We start from the raw sequence: 23,091 nt of genomic DNA on the forward strand, positions 1-23,091 counted from the left end.
AAAATATTTAATAATAAATAATTAAAACACAAGACAATACTACTACACCACAGAGATATCTAAGAGTTTAGAGATCACACAGAAACTTAAAATAATACAGTAGGACAGGTCTGATGTCAAAGAAAAACACAATCTAACATTCTAATCTTTAGCTAATCTTAAGAGAAAACACTGTCCTATAATCTTACTTACATACATAAAGCATAAGTAGTGCTGGGTTAGATGTTCAAGATCAAAATGCTTCCCTGTCTCTCACTCAACAATAGATTTAAACACTTAACCAACAGCTCTCTAAGTTCCTCCCAAATTACATAATTTTGACACTTAGTCTGGAGTTCCCAGGCCACAAACTGCATTATTTCACAAGCTTACACCTGCTCAGGAGACTACAACAATAAAAGGCATTTCACATATACACTCTAGCAGAAACCAGAGCAATAAAGCACCTTCTGCATGTAAATTCTGGCCCTTAACTTTAACCTTAAAACAATGGGCATGAAACCTTCATCCAGACTCACTGGAGCCGACTTGTAAAACATCAAAGAGATTCATAAGATCTTTTCAACTTCAAAAGACACATTTGAAATGCTTGGCTTAGTTTTCTTTACAGCAGATGGCATTGTTGCAACAATCTTGAAGTTCACATTTTACAGTGTTTTCTTTCATTTAAAAACACAAGCCTGTATTTTATTTTACATTTATTTATGCAATTGATAGAATTATGTATCAAATTCTATTTGACTAGGCTGGCAGCCTTTCCCCATCTTCCGCCAATCTTCACAAGGGGTATTATTCTTCAGACATATACTTTTATAAGAGACCTGGGTACGTATAAGGACACCACTATCTCTTATTTTATCGTGTTTCCACCATATACAGAAAGTTTTGCAATGTGGCCCAATTCATTTCCAAGGGAATATCTTCAGACAGTCACCTTAAGCATTCACTGATATAATATAGACCTGTGTTATCCATATTAAATTGCATTTCATATAATGCAATATAGTTTAGTATAAAGTCAAGATCTTTGTATTCTTATGCACCAAGTTGCTATCCTTTTTCATATCTTGTTAATATCTTCTGGTAATCCAGTGGCTGACATACTTCCATCTCTTAAGAATTACTTTCCAATCACTTGTAGTCTACAGACTGGTATCCAGTAGACTCTTTCTGGATTATTTACTGCTCCTGGGCATTAAAGGCAGAGCAGTTGAGGAAACTCGAGATGATGGAGATGAGATGCCTGAGATGGGTGGTATGTTGTAAACTGTGGGATGGAGAAAAAAATGAGGACATCAGAGCAGAAGCCAAAGTAGAACCAATTTCAGAAAAGGTCAAAGAGAACAAACTACTGTTGTTCAGACACATGTGCATGAAAGCAGAAGATATTTTAGTGAAGAACATTTGGGTGAGACAGGAAGAAGGTGAGCTGAAATGAGGGCATCCAGCAACAAGATGGATTAAGTGTGTGAGAGAAGACCAGCGACAGTCTAGCATGACTGTTAAAGGCTATAGAAGAGTGGCATTGACTTGACAGATGGTGACAGTTGATATGACACTCTGAGCCCATGCAAAAATGGGGAAAAATAAGAGGTTAAGTGATAATTATGACTATGATTCTAAACGTCATTGGTAGCAAACACACCTTCTGTCTGGAAATGCCTTGATGATTTATGTCTTCATAAAGCAAGAGAAATGTTCAAATTCTATTCATGGGCTTTGCAATAAGTTTATGCTGAAAAATAAATTTAGGGCTACAAGCGCTTTGGTATATTCAAATGTTGATGTCAGCAGATCAAATTCAACCTAGAATTCTTACTTCTTGCTTTAAAGGCATAGCATTTGACTGCCTTGGTCAAATATAGTCAGTTTGCTCACTGTTTACTCTGAGTTCTTGAAGTTTTAGACTTGCTTCAGCCTTTACTTACAGTTATCGTATGTTTTCTTCCCAGTTGTCTGACCTTTATACTCAAATTATGGAGCCAGCATTTGATGTAGGTTTGGGATAGCAGCAGTCTTCAGCATTCTCTAGGTCAGGATTTTGGAACATTGTTTCCTTTGTTCCAGTACTCTTTTGAGATGACTCTTTATTCTGTGAGTGTTCCCTCAGTGTTTCCTTTGTTCCAGTACTCTTTTGAGATGACTCTTTATTCTGTGAGTGTTCCCTCAGTGTTTCCTTTGTTCCAGTACTCTTTTGAGATGACTCTTTATTCTGTGAGTGTTCCCTCAGTGTTTCCTTTGTTCCAGTACTCTTTTGAGATGACTCTTTATTCTGTGAGTGTTCCCTCAGTGTTTCCTTTGTTCCAGTACTCTTTTGAGATGACTCTTTATTCTGTGAGTGTTCCCTCAGTGTTTCCTTTGTTCCAGTACTCTTTTGAGATGACTCTTTATTCTGTGAGTGTTCCCTCAGTGTTTCCTTTGTTCCAGTACTCTTTTGAGATGACTCTTTATTCTGTGAGTGTTCCCTCAGTGTTTCCTTTGTTCCAGTACTCTTTTGAGATGACTCTTTATTCTGTGAGTGTTCCCTCAGTGTTTCCTTTGTTCCAGTACTCTTTTGAGATGACTCTTTATTCTGTGAGTGTTCCCTCAGTGTTTCCTTTGTTCCAGTACTCTTTTGAGATGACTCTTTATTCTGTGAGTGTTCCCTCAGTGTTTCCTTTGTTCCAGTACTCTTTTGAGATGACTCTTTATTCTGTGAGTGTTCCCTCAGTGTTTCCTTTGTTCCAGTACTCTTTTGAGATGACTCTTTATTCTGTGAGTGTTCCCTCAGTGTTTCCTTTGTTCCAGTACTCTTTTGAGATGACTCTTTATTCTGTGAGTGTTCCCTCAGTGTTTCCTTTGTTCCAGTACTCTTTTGAGATGACTCTTTATTCTGTGAGTGTTCCCTCAGTGTTTCCTTTGTTCCAGTACTCTTTTGAGATGACTCTTTATTCTGTGAGTGTTCCCTCAGTGTTTCCTTTGTTCCAGTACTCTTTTGAGATGACTCTTTATTCTGTGAGTGTTCCCTCAGTGTTTCCTTTGTTCCAGTACTCTTTTGAGATGACTCTTTATTCTGTGAGTGTTCCCTCAGTGTTTCCTTTGTTCCAGTACTCTTTTGAGATGACTCTTTATTCTGTGAGTGTTCCCTCAGTGTTTCCTTTGTTCCAGTACTCTTTTGAGATGACTCTTTATTCTGTGAGTGTTCCCTCAGTGTTTCCTTTGTTCCAGTACTCTTTTGAGATGACTCTTTATTCTGTGAGTGTTCCCTCAGTGTTTCCTTTGTTCCAGTACTCTTTTGAGATGACTCTTTATTCTGTGAGTGTTCCCTCAGTGTTTCCTTTGTTCCAGTACTCTTTTGAGATGACTCTTTATTCTGTGAGTGTTCCCTCAGTGTTTCCTTTGTTCCAGTACTCTTTTGAGATGACTCTTTATTCTGTGAGTGTTCCCTCAGTGTTTCCTTTGTTCCAGTACTCTTTTGAGATGACTCTTTATTCTGTGAGTGTTCCCTCAGTGTTTCCTTTGTTCCAGTACTCTTTTGAGATGACTCTTTATTCTGTGAGTGTTCCCTCAGTGTTTCCTTTGTTCCAGTACTCTTTTGAGATGACTCTTTATTCTGTGAGTGTTCCCTCAGTGTTTCCTTTGTTCCAGTACTCTTTTGAGATGACTCTTTATTCTGTGAGTGTTCCCTCAGTGTTTCCTTTGTTCCAGTACTCTTTTGAGATGACTCTTTATTCTGTGAGTGTTCCCTCAGTGTTTCCTTTGTTCCAGTACTCTTTTGAGATGACTCTTTATTCTGTGAGTGTTCCCTCAGTGTTTCCTTTGTTCCAGTACTCTTTTGAGATGACTCTTTATTCTGTGAGTGTTCCCTCAGTGTTTCCTTTGTTCCAGTACTCTTTTGAGATGACTCTTTATTCTGTGAGTGTTCCCTCAGTGTTTCCTTTGTTCCAGTACTCTTTTGAGATGACTCTTTATTCTGTGAGTGTTCCCTCAGTGTTTCCTTTGTTCCAGTACTCTTTTGAGATGACTCTTTATTCTGTGAGTGTTCCCTCAGTGTTTCCTTTGTTCCAGTACTCTTTTGAGATGACTCTTTATTCTGTGAGTGTTCCCTCAGTGTTTCCTTTGTTCCAGTACTCTTTTGAGATGACTCTTTATTCTGTGAGTGTTCCCTCAGTGTTTCCTTTGTTCCAGTACTCTTTTGAGATGACTCTTTATTCTGTGAGTGTGCCTCAGTGTTTCCTTTGTTCCAGTACTCTTTTGAGATGACTCTTTATTCTGTGAGTGTTCCCTCAGTGTTTCCTTTGTTCCAGTACTCTTTTGAGATGACTCTTTATTCTGTGAGTGTTCCCTCAGTGTTTCCTTTGTTCCAGTACTCTTTTGAGATGACTCTTTATTCTGTGAGTGTTCCCTCAGTGTTTCCTTTGTTCCAGTACTCTTTTGAGATGACTCTTTATTCTGTGAGTGTTCCCTCAGTGTTTCCTTTGTTCCAGTACTCTTTTGAGATGACTCTTTATTCTGTGAGTGTTCCCTCAGTGTTTCCTTTGTTCCAGTACTCTTTTGAGATGACTCTTTATTCTGTGAGTGTTCCCTCAGTGTTTCCTTTGTTCCAGTACTCTTTTGAGATGACTCTTTATTCTGTGAGTGTTCCCTCAGTGTTTCCTTTGTTCCAGTACTCTTTTGAGATGACTCTTTATTCTGTGAGTGTTCCCTCAGTGTTTCCTTTGTTCCAGTACTCTTTTGAGATGACTCTTTATTCTGTGAGTGTTCCCTCAGTGTTTCCTTTGTTCCAGTACTCTTTTGAGATGACTCTTTATTCTGTGAGTGTTCCCTCAGTGTTTCCTTTGTTCCAGTACTCTTTTGAGATGACTCTTTATTCTGTGAGTGTTCCCTCAGTGTTTCCTTTGTTCCAGTACTCTTTTGAGATGACTCTTTATTCTGTGAGTGTTCCCTCAGTGTTTCCTTTGTTCCAGTACTCTTTTGAGATGACTCTTTATTCTGTGAGTGTTCCCTCAGTGTTTCCTTTGTTCCAGTACTCTTTTGAGATGACTCTTTATTCTGTGAGTGTTCCCTCAGTGTTTCCTTTGTTCCAGTACTCTTTTGAGATGACTCTTTATTCTGTGAGTGTTCCCTCAGTGTTTCCTTTGTTCCAGTACTCTTTTGAGATGACTCTTTATTCTGTGAGTGTTCCCTCAGTGTTTCCTTTGTTCCAGTACTCTTTTGAGATGACTCTTTATTCTGTGAGTGTTCCCTCAGTGTTTCCTTTGTTCCAGTACTCTTTTGAGATGACTCTTTATTCTGTGAGTGTTCCCTCAGTGTTTCCTTTGTTCCAGTACTCTTTTGAGATGACTCTTTATTCTGTGAGTGTTCCCTCAGTGTTTCCTTTGTTCCAGTACTCTTTTGAGATGACTCTTTATTCTGTGAGTGTTCCCTCAGTGTTTCCTTTGTTCCAGTACTCTTTTGAGATGACTCTTTATTCTGTGAGTGTTCCCTCAGTGTTTCCTTTGTTCCAGTACTCTTTTGAGATGACTCTTTATTCTGTGAGTGTTCCCTCAGTGTTTCCTTTGTTCCAGTACTCTTTTGAGATGACTCTTTATTCTGTGAGTGTTCCCTCAGTGTTTCCTTTGTTCCAGTACTCTTTTGAGATGACTCTTTATTCTGTGAGTGTTCCCTCAGTGTTTCCTTTGTTCCAGTACTCTTTTGAGATGACTCTTTATTCTGTGAGTGTTCCCTCAGTGTTTCCTTTGTTCCAGTACTCTTTTGAGATGACTCTTTATTCTGTGAGTGTTCCCTCAGTGTTTCCTTTGTTCCAGTACTCTTTTGAGATGACTCTTTATTCTGTGAGTGTTCCCTCAGTGTTTCCTTTGTTCCAGTACTCTTTTGAGATGACTCTTTATTCTGTGAGTGTTCCCTCAGTGTTTCCTTTGTTCCAGTACTCTTTTGAGATGACTCTTTATTCTGTGAGTGTTCCCTCAGTGTTTCCTTTGTTCCAGTACTCTTTTGAGATGACTCTTTATTCTGTGAGTGTTCCCTCAGTGTTTCCTTTGTTCCAGTACTCTTTTGAGATGACTCTTTATTCTGTGAGTGTTCCCTCAGTGTTTCCTTTGTTCCAGTACTCTTTTGAGATGACTCTTTATTCTGTGAGTGTTCCCTCAGTGTTTCCTTTGTTCCAGTACTCTTTTGAGATGACTCTTTATTCTGTGAGTGTTCCCTCAGTGTTTCCTTTGTTCCAGTACTCTTTTGAGATGACTCTTTATTCTGTGAGTGTTCCCTCAGTGTTTCCTTTGTTCCAGTACTCTTTTGAGATGACTCTTTATTCTGTGAGTGTTCCCTCAGTGTTTCCTTTGTTCCAGTACTCTTTTGAGATGACTCTTTATTCTGTGAGTGTTCCCTCAGTGTTTCCTTTGTTCCAGTACTCTTTTGAGATGACTCTTTATTCTGTGAGTGTTCCCTCAGTGTTTCCTTTGTTCCAGTACTCTTTTGAGATGACTCTTTATTCTGTGAGTGTTCCCTCAGTGTTTCCTTTGTTCCAGTACTCTTTTGAGATGACTCTTTATTCTGTGAGTGTTTCCTCAGTGTTTCCTTTGTTCCAGTACTCTTTTGAGATGACTCTTTATTCTGTGAGTGTTCCCTCAGTGTTTCCTTTGTTCCAGTACTCTTTTGAGATGACTCTTTATTCTGTGAGTGTTCCCTCAGTGTTTCCTTTGTTCCAGTACTCTTTTGAGATGACTCTTTATTCTGTGAGTGTTCCCTCAGTGTTTCCTTTGTTCCAGTACTCTTTTGAGATGACTCTTTATTCTGTGAGTGTTCCCTCAGTGTTTCCTTTGTTCCAGTACTCTTTTGAGATGACTCTTTATTCTGTGAGTGTTCCCTCAGTGTTTCCTTTGTTCCAGTACTCTTTTGAGATGACTCTTTATTCTGTGAGTGTTCCCTCAGTGTTTCCTTTGTTCCAGTACTCTTTTGAGATGACTCTTTATTCTGTGAGTGTTCCCTCAGTGTTTCCTTTGTTCCAGTACTCTTTTGAGATGACTCTTTATTCTGTGAGTGTTTCCTCAGTGTTTCCTTTGTTCCAGTACTCTTTTGAGATGACTCTTTATTCTGTGAGTGTTCCCTCAGTGTTTCCTTTGTTCCAGTACTCTTTTGAGATGACTCTTTATTCTGTGAGTGTTCCCTCAGTGTTTCCTTTGTTCCAGTACTCTTTTGAGATGACTCTTTATTCTGTGAGTGTTCCCTCAGTGTTTCCTTTGTTCCAGTACTCTTTTGAGATGACTCTTTATTCTGTGAGTGTTCCCTCAGTGTTTCCTTTGTTCCAGTACTCTTTTGAGATGACTCTTTATTCTGTGAGTGTTCCCTCAGTGTTTCCTTTGTTCCAGTACTCTTTTGAGATGACTCTTTATTCTGTGAGTGTTCCCTCAGTGTTTCCTTTGTTCCAGTACTCTTTTGAGATGACTCTTTATTCTGTGAGTGTTCCCTCAGTGTTTCCTTTGTTCCAGTACTCTTTTGAGATGACTCTTTATTCTGTGAGTGTTCCCTCAGTGTTTCCTTTGTTCCAGTACTCTTTTGAGATGACTCTTTATTCTGTGAGTGTTCCCTCAGTGTTTCCTTTGTTCCAGTACTCTTTTGAGATGACTCTTTATTCTGTGAGTGTTCCCTCAGTGTTTCCTTTGTTCCAGTACTCTTTTGAGATGACTCTTTATTCTGTGAGTGTTCCCTCAGTGTTTCCTTTGTTCCAGTACTCTTTTGAGATGACTCTTTATTCTGTGAGTGTTCCCTCAGTGTTTCCTTTGTTCCAGTACTCTTTTGAGATGACTCTTTATTCTGTGAGTGTTCCCTCAGTGTTTCCTTTGTTCCAGTACTCTTTTGAGATGACTCTTTATTCTGTGAGTGTTCCCTCAGTGTTTCCTTTGTTCCAGTACTCTTTTGAGATGACTCTTTATTCTGTGAGTGTTCCCTCAGTGTTTCCTTTGTTCCAGTACTCTTTTGAGATGACTCTTTATTCTGTGAGTGTTCCCTCAGTGTTTCCTTTGTTCCAGTACTCTTTTGAGATGACTCTTTATTCTGTGAGTGTTCCCTCAGTGTTTCCTTTGTTCCAGTACTCTTTTGAGATGACTCTTTATTCTGTGAGTGTTCCCTCAGTGTTTCCTTTGTTCCAGTACTCTTTTGAGATGACTCTTTATTCTGTGAGTGTTCCCTCAGTGTTTCCTTTGTTCCAGTACTCTTTTGAGATGACTCTTTATTCTGTGAGTGTTCCCTCAGTGTTTCCTTTGTTCCAGTACTCTTTTGAGATGACTCTTTATTCTGTGAGTGTTCCCTCAGTGTTTCCTTTGTTCCAGTACTCTTTTGAGATGACTCTTTATTCTGTGAGTGTTCCCTCAGTGTTTCCTTTGTTCCAGTACTCTTTTGAGATGACTCTTTATTCTGTGAGTGTTCCCTCAGTGTTTCCTTTGTTCCAGTACTCTTTTGAGATGACTCTTTATTCTGTGAGTGTTCCCTCAGTGTTTCCTTTGTTCCAGTACTCTTTTGAGATGACTCTTTATTCTGTGAGTGTTCCCTCAGTGTTTCCTTTGTTCCAGTACTCTTTTGAGATGACTCTTTATTCTGTGAGTGTTCCCTCAGTGTTTCCTTTGTTCCAGTACTCTTTTGAGATGACTCTTTATTCTGTGAGTGTTCCCTCAGTGTTTCCTTTGTTCCAGTACTCTTTTGAGATGACTCTTTATTCTGTGAGTGTTCCCTCAGTGTTTCCTTTGTTCCAGTACTCTTTTGAGATGACTCTTTATTCTGTGAGTGTTCCCTCAGTGTTTCCTTTGTTCCAGTACTCTTTTGAGATGACTCTTTATTCTGTGAGTGTTCCCTCAGTGTTTCCTTTGTTCCAGTACTCTTTTGAGATGACTCTTTATTCTGTGAGTGTTCCCTCAGTGTTTCCTTTGTTCCAGTACTCTTTTGAGATGACTCTTTATTCTGTGAGTGTTCCCTCAGTGTTTCCTTTGTTCCAGTACTCTTTTGAGATGACTCTTTATTCTGTGAGTGTTCCCTCAGTGTTTCCTTTGTTCCAGTACTCTTTTGAGATGACTCTTTATTCTGTGAGTGTTCCCTCAGTGTTTCCTTTGTTCCAGTACTCTTTTGAGATGACTCTTTATTCTGTGAGTGTTCCCTCAGTGTTTCCTTTGTTCCAGTACTCTTTTGAGATGACTCTTTATTCTGTGAGTGTTCCCTCAGTGTTTCCTTTGTTCCAGTACTCTTTTGAGATGACTCTTTATTCTGTGAGTGTTCCCTCAGTGTTTCCTTTGTTCCAGTACTCTTTTGAGATGACTCTTTATTCTGTGAGTGTTCCCTCAGTGTTTCCTTTGTTCCAGTACTCTTTTGAGATGACTCTTTATTCTGTGAGTGTTCCCTCAGTGTTTCCTTTGTTCCAGTACTCTTTTGAGATGACTCTTTATTCTGTGAGTGTTCCCTCAGTGTTTCCTTTGTTCCAGTACTCTTTTGAGATGACTCTTTATTCTGTGAGTGTTCCCTCAGTGTTTCCTTTGTTCCAGTACTCTTTTGAGATGACTCTTTATTCTGTGAGTGTTCCCTCAGTGTTTCCTTTGTTCCAGTACTCTTTTGAGATGACTCTTTATTCTGTGAGTGTTCCCTCAGTGTTTCCTTTGTTCCAGTACTCTTTTGAGATGACTCTTTATTCTGTGAGTGTTCCCTCAGTGTTTCCTTTGTTCCAGTACTCTTTTGAGATGACTCTTTATTCTGTGAGTGTTCCCTCAGTGTTTCCTTTGTTCCAGTACTCTTTTGAGATGACTCTTTATTCTGTGAGTGTTCCCTCAGTGTTTCCTTTGTTCCAGTACTCTTTTGAGATGACTCTTTATTCTGTGAGTGTTCCCTCAGTGTTTCCTTTGTTCCAGTACTCTTTTGAGATGACTCTTTATTCTGTGAGTGTTCCCTCAGTGTTTCCTTTGTTCCAGTACTCTTTTGAGATGACTCTTTATTCTGTGAGTGTTCCCTCAGTGTTTCCTTTGTTCCAGTACTCTTTTGAGATGACTCTTTATTCTGTGAGTGTTCCCTCAGTGTTTCCTTTGTTCCAGTACTCTTTTGAGATGACTCTTTATTCTGTGAGTGTTCCCTCAGTGTTTCCTTTGTTCCAGTACTCTTTTGAGATGACTCTTTATTCTGTGAGTGTTCCCTCAGTGTTTCCTTTGTTCCAGTACTCTTTTGAGATGACTCTTTATTCTGTGAGTGTTCCCTCAGTGTTTCCTTTGTTCCAGTACTCTTTTGAGATGACTCTTTATTCTGTGAGTGTTCCCTCAGTGTTTCCTTTGTTCCAGTACTCTTTTGAGATGACTCTTTATTCTGTGAGTGTTCCCTCAGTGTTTCCTTTGTTCCAGTACTCTTTTGAGATGACTCTTTATTCTGTGTGAGTGTTCCCTCAGTGTTTCCTTTGTTCCAGTACTCTTTTGAGATGACTCTTTATTCTGTGAGTGTTCCCTCAGTGTTTCCTTTGTTCCAGTACTCTTTTGAGATGACTCTTTATTCTGTGAGTGTTCCCTCAGTGTTTCCTTTGTTCCAGTACTCTTTTGAGATGACTCTTTATTCTGTGAGTGTTCCCTCAGTGTTTCCTTTGTTCCAGTACTCTTTTGAGATGACTCTTTATTCTGTGAGTGTTCCCTCAGTGTTTCCTTTGTTCCAGTACTCTTTTGAGATGACTCTTTATTCTGTGAGTGTTCCCTCAGTGTTTCCTTTGTTCCAGTACTCTTTTGAGATGACTCTTTATTCTGTGAGTGTTCCCTCAGTGTTTCCTTTGTTCCAGTACTCTTTTGAGATGACTCTTTATTCTGTGAGTGTTCCCTCAGTGTTTCCTTTGTTCCAGTACTCTTTTGAGATGACTCTTTATTCTGTGAGTGTTCCCTCAGTGTTTCCTTTGTTCCAGTACTCTTTTGAGATGACTCTTTATTCTGTGAGTGTTCCCTCAGTGTTTCCTTTGTTCCAGTACTCTTTTGAGATGACTCTTTATTCTGTGAGTGTTCCCTCAGTGTTTCCTTTGTTCCAGTACTCTTTTGAGATGACTCTTTATTCTGTGAGTGTTCCCTCAGTGTTTCCTTTGTTCCAGTACTCTTTTGAGATGACTCTTTATTCTGTGAGTGTTCCCTCAGTGTTTCCTTTGTTCCAGTACTCTTTTGAGATGACTCTTTATTCTGTGAGTGTTCCCTCAGTGTTTCCTTTGTTCCAGTACTCTTTTGAGTTGACTGTTTGCTCTGTGAGTGGTCCTTCAACTTAATATGATACTTTCAGGCCTTGCTTTCCTGATGACACAGAAATGCATCCTAGAAATGTTTTCTGCCTCCATTCATTGTGTTCTGCTTCTACTTTCTTTTAAATTTACCTGTGTCTTGAGGTGCTTTGTTTTTCTTACCACTGTTCATTGGATTTGTAAGTGAATTGTTCTTTGGAGTTTTGGATGGTTTTAGTTGCACACCTGTAACATTCAACAGGTTTTATCAGATGTTTAAACTATATTTTGAAAGAGATGTAGTGGAATTATAATCCTTAGCAACATTGGGCTGCATACCATGGACTTGGTGTAACAGGCTATTTTATCTTTTTGTGTGACCTTGGTCTTAGGTTTTTTGGCTGTTATGTGCATATCATCTATCCACTTTTTTTCTGTATTTCACAGTACAAACTCATTATTTTGGAGAGCCTTCTATAATTTTTGGACTTTGCATATTCTATATCTTTGTGTTTGAATATTTCTGAATCTATATGTTTTTATTCTATATACCATTGCTTGTTATATGATGCTGTTTGTTCTGCAAAGTCATTATTATATTAGTCAGAGTTTACTAGCTTTGTCTGTATTAATGTTGTGTCTGCTAATAGATTTCTGATGTCTCTTACCTCAAACTCAAAATATTAAGAAGTACGGGAAAAAGCTGAATAATACAGATACCAGAATGCCATCATTCTAGTAATAAAATATGTTGAAAATCATCTGTTACCATAGTGTAGGAGTTAGGGATAGGGCTATAGCTAGCATTGTGGTTACGTCTGGAGTTAATCTTAGAATTGGGTCCAGGTTTAGTCATTGGATTAGTGAACATAAGTAAGGGTAGTGAAGATTATGAGGGGGGCTTCGCAAGTTCCCACACTAACATGCCTACAAGCCTTCAGGTACATCACATAGAAACAGAATAGTCTTTCCCCACATGTTCTCATTTCTAAACATAGTTAAAAGAATTGAAGTTCCTTTTCATCCTTATATACATCATACAATGTATGGGAGTTAATTTGCAAAATATGAAATGAGAATTTATGATAGAATATGTAGACAAAGAAAACTCAGCTGTGCAACATAACCATTAAGTCACTTTTGTTTCTGCTCAGAGTTATGGACTCTCTTCTTACAGGACAAGTGACTTATTAGCTTCATTCACACTACAAAAGATATTGCTGGTCTACTGTGGCTTATATCTTATTTCTTTACAGCAGAATTATGTGATGCATACGCATGCCACTGGCGAAAAGTTTGAAGTCAGTTGTATTAATAATGTCTGAAATCTTATTATATTATACTAAATGAAAGATGTTTCATTGATCAGTTAATGTATTTATTGATTACTATGTTGCAATGTGATGTTAAGCTCACGTTATTGACTAATACTTTAGTCAGTAAAAATCATCGATTAATCACTGCATAGATGGAAGGCTGACTTTATTTTTTACTTCTATCTCTTTTAAAATCTCTCGCCTAGTTTCACAAAAATATGCTTCTGTATGTTATTGCATGAACTATGCACTGCTACTGTCCATTGCATTTTATACATTTAATATATTTGTAGGTAATTATTAATAAGATGTAAGCATACATTTTTAACGCACAAAATATGGCCATCATTTTTTTAAATTTAGTGTTCTTTATTTCCACCCGCAGCATTAGTGAAGGAAGTCGAAATGTGGCACAGTCTGTTGCTCTGCAGAAACGTCTGTCTCTGTCAGGAATTAGCATCTTGGATAAACTTATCAAAACCTGCCCAGTCTGGCTGCAGCTTCACACAAGTATGGAGAAAATCTATGCTATACTGAAGGATGAACCCGCTGGGGTAAGTCATGACCTGCAAATAACTCCTAACAGTTAAAATATATTCAGACAGGACGTTAATGAATAACGCTTCATTCCAGTGAAAGAATATATCTGAATGTCTGTAACCTGCCGACCCTAATGTACACAAGAAGTTGCTGTTCTCTTTGCCTAGTCGTTTTAAGATTCCTTACAAGAATCAAGTATTACAAATGTAATCATACCTTTGGGACAACAGCTCTAAAGACTAGATAATTGATTGTTTCATGCATACACAGATACACCACAGAATCTGAAATTGAACATAATCAGACTGCATCCTGTATATGTAAGGATGGGTTAACATGCATTTGATGTCAGTGCAGAGATTCAATATTCATGTCTTCTGTTTTACAGTACCAGAGTTCAGTCCTCCTCTACATCTACTATCTCATTGAAATAGGTTCATAGGTTCATAGGTAGGTACTAGGCTATCTGCTCGAAGGGATTTATAAGCCTTGACAGAAAGTGTTGGCTTTCTTTGCCCCCGCAGATTAGTTCCCTGTGCCTCTGTCCAGCAGAGCCATTGAAGTGAGCCCCAGGGTATACTTTCTGTTTCCCATCCACTCGTCAAGGTTTCTCTTGAAGAGGGTTAGTGAGGAGCTCTGCCTAATGTAGATTGGAGTCCTGTTAGAGAGCATGGGAAGTCTCTGGGACAGGAATCTATCCCTCCAGCACGTCCTATTTATTGTTATGGTGAGGTTTAGATCCCTAGAGTGTGTAGCTCAAGGGGATATGGTTTTCTTTAGGTAGAGCATGTCCATCAATTCTGGGTTGGACATAGCCTTGTATGTCAGGCAGAGATCACCTCTGAGTAGACAGTATGCAACTGAGTACAGCTGGACTTTCTTCAGTCGAGCTGCATAGGGCATCTGTTTGAGACCAGTGATCCTCTTGGTGAGGTACTTCTGTGGTCTTTCCAGCTGTTGCAGGTGTCTTGTAAGGTACATCCCAAATGGTGTGTTGTACTCTATGATGGGTCTGATGAGTGACACGTAGAGGGGCACAATGACCTCCTTTGATCTTGATGCAAACCCTTTTGTGATTAGGTGGGCCACATAGAAGGATTTTCTAACCACTTTGGCAATGTGATTATCAAAGAAGAGGTTACTATCTACTTGGGTCCCCAAATCCCTTATTACGTCTTCCATATTTAGAGGGCTACCACATATGTGGTAGTTTGTGGGTACTATGTTTTTTCCAACTGGGATGACTATACACTTTTTGGCATTTAGCTTGAGGCCATGGTTTTGACACCAGGTATCTGTCTCAGTGAGACCGTTTTGGAGGATGTCTGTGTCAGCCGGAGAGTCAATTATAGCCCCTAGTTTGCAGTTGTCTGCGGACTTGGTCAGCCATGGTTCTCCTGTGCTTGCCTGTACCTCTGAGAAATATATGCCGAACAGGAGGAGTCCTAGGACTGATCCCTGGGGAATGCCACTTGTAACTGGTTTAGAGTCAGACCTAGCTCCCACAACTTTTACCATGTCGGTACTGTCCATGAGCCAGTTAGCAACCCATCTCGTGACATAGGGGTTTATGTTCAGGCTGGTGAGCTTGTCTATAATACCTAAATGGGGAATGGTGTTGAAGGCCTTTATGAGGTCTAGGTAGGCTGTGTAGACCACCTTTCCCTTGTCTATAGCCTTGGTAACTTTCTCAAAAATGTCCACCAGGTTTAGGAGACATGATCTGCCCTTAACAAAGCCGAACTGGGTAGGGTCCAGGAGGTTCCCAATGTCTCTGTTAATGAGATCCATGATGATGCGCTCCATTGCCTTGCAAATCAAGCTAGTCAGGCTTATAGGGCGATAGTTCCCGGGGTCTGTTGTGGCTCCACCTTTGTGGAGTGGAGTAACTGTTGCTGTGCACCACTCTATGGGCATGCAGCCTGTGGAGAGGCTGAGAAATGTTCACATTGTCCCTGTAACTGTGTGTATGGTTCTTATGTGCAGTAGTTTCTTCACTTTCTATAACTTGCTGTTGCTTGGTTGCTGTGTACTGCCCTTATATATCACCTTAGGCTTGCCCTTATAGCCCAACTCACAATTGAAAAGGGTTCAACATGGACCAGTCCATTTATCTGGTTAAAAAATAAATCCACATTACAATATATTAAAAAGTTTTTATTGTTGTTCAAGTCTACTGCACTTGCATTATGTTGCAGTATCAAATGCAAATACAGTAGTTTTAGTGATGCAACAGAGTACCACGATCATCATCCTTATCCACAAACTCAGGAGGCTCCTGCCATTTTATGGACTTTAGAAATGCCATCAGTTAAATTGGAGATCCCTAAACTGCAGGTACATATACATATAATGGTTAAGTGGCAGTGTACCTACACTAAACAATGATGCATTGTACTGTCTAGAAATGCTTCCCTGCCTTGTGCCAATTGTTTGCAGGGATAGGGTCTGGTTTCACCATGACACTGAACCGGATGAGTATATAAGCAAGCAGTTCTTCATTTCAATCTGTCAGTGCTTTCTCTGAGGACAGTGATCACAAAAGTCAACAAAGGCACACAGCAAGTAGTACAGCTGGAGTTTGATATTCAGATAATCTTTTTTATTATTATTATTATTTATTCACCTTCAACATAAAACAATATTTACAAGAGAGGAAGAATTATGATTGGAGATAATGTTAAATAAACATATCAATACATATAATTTAGTACACAGTTTTCTTCTTTAGTTTCCAGTATATGTTATAGTTAAAGTTTCTGAACTATTCCAGCATTCACATTCACATTACTACTTGTAGATCTCAATGTAACTTTCTGTCTTTCACATAGAGCAGCAAACACTAAAATTTGCTTAAACTGTAATATGCAGCCAGGTGTCCATTTTTTGTGATTAATTTTCAAGCTACAGCTAATAAATTATAGAATATTGTTTGCTTATTATTGTCTGGGGAACATGTACATTTATGAACATAGTTACTCTTTCTAACGTACAATTATCAGACCACAAACCTTTCAAGAAATTCCCAATATCTTCCCAAAAGGAGGCAATTTTATCACAGTCAACAAATATATGCACACAGACAGCTTTAATTGTTTTACTACATTTCTAGGATATTAAGATGTTAGTTTTTAAACTTATCAGTCTTGTGTGGGGTGATAAAAATCCTATGCAGATATTTGCACCTATACTTTTTCCAGTATAAACTTGATGTTTGATTTCAGCACTAAACCTATTTTGTCATCACTTACTAAATCATTTATATTACTTGCTACAAGAAAATTATAATTTATATCAAAATTATTATTATTATTATTACTAGATAAATTTGTTATTTACTTTAGATAAGCCTCTTTTGTAAGAGATATCACGTTTGCAAAAAAATGAATACTCATGTATTTTTGTTATAAAACTAATTTCTCCATCATCCTATGATCAAACAGAATTTTTATATGAAATTTTTTATTTTTTTCAGGAAGCCATAGTACATGTGAAATTAATACTTTCTCCATCTAAGTAACAGTTTCTCAGATATCAATGTTACTGACTGAAGTAAATAAAGGATTTTTGGCAATATACATTTTTATTTAATACTTCATTATATTAAAAATGATAAGGGTTCACTTCTAATATTTAATGAGTACTAATCTGCAGTAGCAAATCAAGGGTGGGCTGAAAGGGGTGACTGCCCTGAGTACAAAATGTTAGGGTGGCACAGTTGAGAGGCAGGCTTGCAATTTGCCTAAATGCAGAAAGGTACTTTATTTGGATGTTTTTTTCTTTTTTTACTCTTCACTTGAAAAGTTGGGGGTGCTGTGGACTGGCTGAATTAATGTTTTTTTTTTTTTTTTTTTTTTTTGCTGTTTACTTGAAGGGCTGGGGTGTGTGGATTTGGTGGGTTGTGATTGGTTAAATTACTGTAGGATGACAATCAGTTGGATGATTTTTTTGGTGGATTATTTGGTGGAGCATGATTGGCTGCATTACTCTAGGAAGCAAATCATTTTCTACACTAATATGAAGGTTCAAAGGCATTTTTTACTAGGGGCGTGTGAACTGAGTACTATACTGATGGTTTCCTTTAGTCTGCAGAAATCCCTTTTTTATCTTGAATTGAAGAGTAGAGGGTTTGGTGTGCTAGTTCATGGGACTTGTTTTAAATCTATTTTCCATATTATAATTTTTTTAACAGAAAGTCTATATGACACTCACCTTCAGTAATTCTTCTGTTGTACTCAGTCAGAATAACTTTGATGTTATTGATTTGCTCATTTTGTTGTTTTATAAATCTGCTCATCATATCAATTTGCTGTTTACAATCTTCTACACAGTCATCCATTTTTGTGTCAAGTTTGTCCATTTTAACTGAAATGTCTTGCATACTTGCCATACTGTTTTTACTGCTGACAGTTTACTGATGAAATCTGACAGAAGTATTGTAGTTTTTGAAGAAAATTTTGAAAATGGTTTTCTTCTTAAGCTTTTGATTTATAATTATATTTAAATATAAAGTTCTTCAAAAGTATAATTATTATAATTTGTTACAGAGTAATATGAAGTTACAGAGCTCTTAACTGTTGCTGTTGTCACTCAGGCTTCTCTGCCACAACCCCATATTTAGATAATCTTTATTCCAGTCAGATATATTTACAGCTCCACAGCCAGATCACATTGATATATCTGTCCCACAATGCCCTGTGCCTTCCTCTTTTCTACATTGCCACCTTGAAGGTGGCAAACAATGCAATTTTTAAAAGTGTGTATATATATATATATATATATATATATATATATATATATATATATATATATATATATATCTTCTTCTTTTGGCTGCTCCCGTTAGGGGTAGCCACAGCAGATCAACTGTTTCCATTTCCTCCTGTCCTCTGCATCTTGCTCTGTCACACCAACCACCTGCATATCCTCTCTCACCACATCCATAAACCTTATCTTAGGCCTTCCTCTTTTCCTGTTACCTCGCAGCTTCATCCTTAGCATCTTTTTCCCAATATACTCTGCATCCGTCCTCAGCACATGTCCAAACCAACGTAATCTTGCCTCTCTGACCTTGTTTCCAAACCTTCCAACCTGGGCTGACCCTCTAATATACTTATTCCTAATCCTGTCCATCCTCATCACACCCAATGCAAATCTTAACATCTTCAACTCTGCCACGTCAAGCTCTGACTCCTGCCTTTTTGTCAATGCCACTGTCTCCAACCCGTATAACATAGCTGGTCTCACTACCCTCTTGTAGACCTTCCCTTTTACTCTTACTGGTACTCATCTGTCACAAATTACTCCTGACACGCTTCTCCACCCACTCCATCCTGCCTGTACTGCCTTCTTCACCTCTCTTTCATGCTCACCATTACTCTGAACTGTTGATCCCAAGTACTTAAACTCATATACCTTCGCTACCTCTACTCCCTGCATCCTCACCATTCCTCCATCCTTCCTCTCATTCACACACATATATTCTGTCTTAGTCCTGCTGACCTTCATTTCTCTTCTCTCTAGAGCATATCTCCACTTCTCCAGGGTCTCCTCCACCTGTTCCCTACTCTCACTACAGATCACAATGTCATCTGCAAACATCATAGTCCACGGGGACTCCTGTCTGATCTCATCTGTCAACCTGTCCATCACCATTGCAAATAACAAAGGGCTCAGAGCTGATACTTGATGTAATCCCACCTCCACCTTAAACACATCCATCACTCCCACCACAGACACACACATATATAAATATATATATATATATATATATATATATATATATATATATATTTTTATATATATATATATATATATATTTATATATATATAAATATATATATATTTATATATATGTGTGTGTGTGTGTGTATAGATAGATAGATATAGATATAGATATATGAATTTCCTGATGTATGAAAATAAAATCATGGATAGTTGCAAAAGATACTAAACTGAACATCATGGCATGTGAAGAAAAACTAGGTATCTGTATTAAGTAAAAAAATAACACTTTTTACTGTGAATCATTATGCAGCTAATTAAAAATAATCATTTAATTAAGACAACTCAGATGTATTTGCATCGACTGTTCATTATTTAAAAACTGAAGTGAAGCAGAAATTAATTTGATTTGCCAAAAATAATGAAATAAAAATGTTTTGTGCAAAGGTGAGCACATTTTAGAGCAACTTGCTGAATTAATAGTTTTCCAATCATCATTGAGGTAGAGCATTCATTTGTATTATTGGTAACCTGGATTTGATAGGTCTCTATTTGCAAAAGGGATGCTGAGAAGGTAAAAAAACTGGGGTCCCAAAGCTAGCAGGTCTTCCTCATTTGTGAGGACTAGAAACAAGTCCACCATATGTTTACCCACTAATTATGACTGGGAGCTCACAAAGGGTAAGGGATGACACAAAAAAAAGTATAAGAACGTAATCCTCAGATTGTACCCTTGTGGTAGCACACAGAAATCCATTCTTGTGTTAGTGTATTACATGTCTGTGAATGGGGAAGATCATAAAAAGGCAGCACCACAGCAATAGTACCGATATCTTTCCTCAGTGGCCACTATAACATGACTCATTAATGTTAATTTGTACTAGAACAATGGGACTTATTTTCTATAGCCCAGCCAGTGCCTCATTACAGCTCTGAATTTTAGAAGATCTGTACTGATCATTATACAGTAAATAACCAGATACAAGCATATTACTACACTAAATTATATATATTTAGTATAAGAATAAGAAATGTTTTTTTTCAATAATCACATTTTATTTGTTATATATCTCTATATTAAATATTTTTTAATACTAGCAGATTACACAAATTCAGATGTTACATGCAGCAATGGAGATTGTAAAATCAAAGGACCTACAAGAATTTGCAATAAGCATAAGATATTTGATAAATGCATAAAACCAAAGAAGTGCAAATACTTTATTAAAGGCATATATTGTCCTAATTGTTGTTAGACCAAATAGAATTAGCAGAATGGCACCCCAGTTAACAGAATTCCCCTGGGGAAATAAGTAGCTTGAATTATACTCAGAAGTAGACATTAAAAGTTGAGTAAATCTACACTAGAGCATGTATCAGACCAATTCAGCATTTTTAGAAAAAAAGTGAAAATTTTTATGATCACAGGGCAGATAAGTATGGCATTGGGTTAGTGTTTATGTCCTAGTGAGATAAGAACCCAACCTATGAACTATGAACCTACAAAAAACTGAAAAAATCAGAATCCAAGTGGTATTCAAACCATGATGAACCTCTGTATTTTCAGAACTTTTGTTCCTTTTATAATGAAACGTTTTCAGAAAAATGAATTGATGATAAGTCATTGTTGATTAATGTACTTCAACATTTCAAGTTAATTTATTTGCTTTTTAATGAGGAAGTTAACTGAAAGCTGTTGCATTGTGCTTTAAATGACAATTATATTATATACAGTTTTTTGGCAAAACAACCAAATTGCCTATCAGCCTTCAAAATTGAAGTTGAAATTAGTGAATTATTGGCTATTAGTTGATAAAGGCAAAGGTCGCAAATAACCTGAAAGATCAAATGATTAAAGGGGTACTAATTATTAATATTTTAATATTTTATGTTAGAGTTTGCATTGACATAAATTTTATTGAGAAGGCCCAATTTTTTTTTGAAGTTTTTCCTCCAAAGATTAGAAGTTTTGAAATAAGAAACTTTTTTTGTTTTTTAAAACAACTCAATTATTTATCCAAAAAGGATACACCTGTAATGTTCCCCTATTTTCTGAATCAAAGTTCTAATTGTTGAGCTCCATGGTGGAATATTACCACATTAGGAATACAAATTATTAAATATTTAAAATAATTTCATCACTTTTTAGACAATATAGTAAAGTGAATGCTTTGAATGCTTGATTCTTCTTTTATTTTTAAGGTCCGCAATGGTGTTGAAACTGACTCTGATATTACTATTATGCCATAGCAATTTGAAGTCCATAGACCTGAAACCAAAATATCCTATGCAAAATGAGAGATTGCGTTTTTACAATAATAGAAAACTCTAATACAAGATTTATTGTAATGTTTAAAGGTTTAGAATAGAGACTAAATTTAAGTTGATCACAGTTTTCTAAGTCAATTTTTATTTTTATTCATGACAATATTAATGTAGTTAGACAACCAAATATACAATTTACATTCTACCTATGAGTATTTCAGCTCATTCAAAGATATATTGATGGATGTATCAAGGAAAAACTTAATAAAACTTTAGAAGTCATGAAAAGAAAAAGACTAGAATTTTCTAAAATGAGTTTGTAATTGAATTTTTACTGTACTTGTTTATTATCTCTGATAGAGTGGAGATAATGACATTTGGGTTTAATAAATGTAATTAAATATCATCATTAAAAGAGGTGATATTTAATTACATGTACCACACCCAAATGTAATTAAATATTATCATCAAAAGAGGTGATATTTAATTGCATTTACTGAATCCAATGTAATTAAATATCATAATCAAAAGAGGGGATCCTAATATATAATTTACAAAATGTTATTCATTGAATTTTTGAGTTCCTAATTATTTTTGCGAACAGTAGTTCCAAAGTAAGAATATAAAGATAGGTTGATAAAGAAACACTTGCCTTGAACCCAGTAGAATTTCAATTAGCAATGAAAGAAGCCATTTAATGTATAGACGTGTATATGCTGAATCATACAGAGCCTAGATAGCTTGAATATCGTCTGCGGGGAAATCAAAATTTTCTTCCACTGTAAAAAGGAAAAATATATAAACTCTGCCAGTGCTTTACTGGCAGAAAGTAGAAATACTGCTTACTATTTACCCATATATACATTATAATATAAAATTAATTGTAGCAGTAGATTGCTGTCTTTTATTTGTTTGGCACTCATAAAACCTGACTGAAATCTCAAGACAAAACTTGTTCAGCCATGATCTGAAATATTTTGCCTAAAACAGATGCATTAATTTTGATATCTAAATTAATAATGAAGATGGAGTATTAGTTATTAATTAATGGGGGGCTATATTGAGTTTCTGAATGAAAATTGTTTTAGATTAACTTTGTTTTTTTTTTAATATACTTTGAAATTAGATATAGTAGATGACTGAGTTGGTGTTTAAATTTTCTATAGATATGGGAGTCAACTTATTTGGTATAGGGGATTTATATGACTTGATAGTGGAGATTGCATCTAAGATCTTCTAAAGAGAAATGCCATCATTAAGCCACACAACTTTTTATTCTGATATAATACTTGAAACAAAGTTGTCAAGAATTTCATAATGTAATCTGTGTTGATATGAAAGTTTCAGAATTTGAAAATGTTAATATAAGTATCATAAAAAGCTGATGCTATATCTTCTGAATATTTTTATGTTATAATAATCTTATATTTAAGCAATATTATTTGAACCATGATTAATTTGAATAGGCTTTGTAATGACTTAGAAGGGATGTTAGTCCATTCTGCACATTTGGTGCTAAATTTGATTATATGCATGAAGAGCTTTAAGCTGTTGCTGAAAATCCATTAATGAACTACATTTCTTTGATTTACAATGTTTCAGTTCCTTTTCAAGTTTGGATATTTTATTTTCTAATAATAAGATTTTCTGACTTTTATACTTCTTCAAGTATGCCACTTTACAGATAAGAATATCCTTTATAGTTGACTTGAAAGCTGCTCATCTAATATCAAATAAAAATACTGATGCTGACATGATCATGAAAGTGAATTTGAATAATAATATAATTTGATCAATATTTTTCTTTGAACAGATAAGCTTTTAGTCTCCAGATAGAGGTTGATAGTAGTTTGGGAGTGAAAGCTATTTTAAGATGAACTTACAAATAGTTCAAAAAAACATTCACGCTCAAAAATGAAATGAATTTGAGATGTGGAATAAATTTATTTGTGATGATGATTTAAGTGAATTTGAAAAGAAAATGATGTCCGACCATTGAGGGTACAAAGGTTGGTATAAGTCAAAAAGGCTGAGGTTATTCATGAAGCTTTGTAACTT

At 36.7% G+C, this 23,091-nt stretch overlaps 1 protein-coding gene across 1 annotated transcript in view; it reads left to right on the plus strand.

The window, feature by feature from the left end:
• Positions 1-23,091, plus strand: part of RIN3 (Ras and Rab interactor 3) — a 1,126,789-nt gene that overhangs the window by 362,371 nt on the left and 741,327 nt on the right. The window contains exon 2 of the mRNA XM_044074650.1: positions 12,890-13,058. Coding sequence (XP_043930585.1) covers positions 12,890-13,058 — 169 coding nt within the window. The remainder of the gene's footprint in view (positions 1-12,889; positions 13,059-23,091) is intronic.

This window comes from Protopterus annectens, chromosome 6.part0, assembly GCF_019279795.1.
Source record: "Protopterus annectens isolate FY-2018-M chromosome 6.part0, PAN1.0, whole genome shotgun sequence".
Lineage (NCBI taxonomy): Eukaryota > Metazoa > Chordata > Ceratodontiformes > Protopteridae > Protopterus > Protopterus annectens.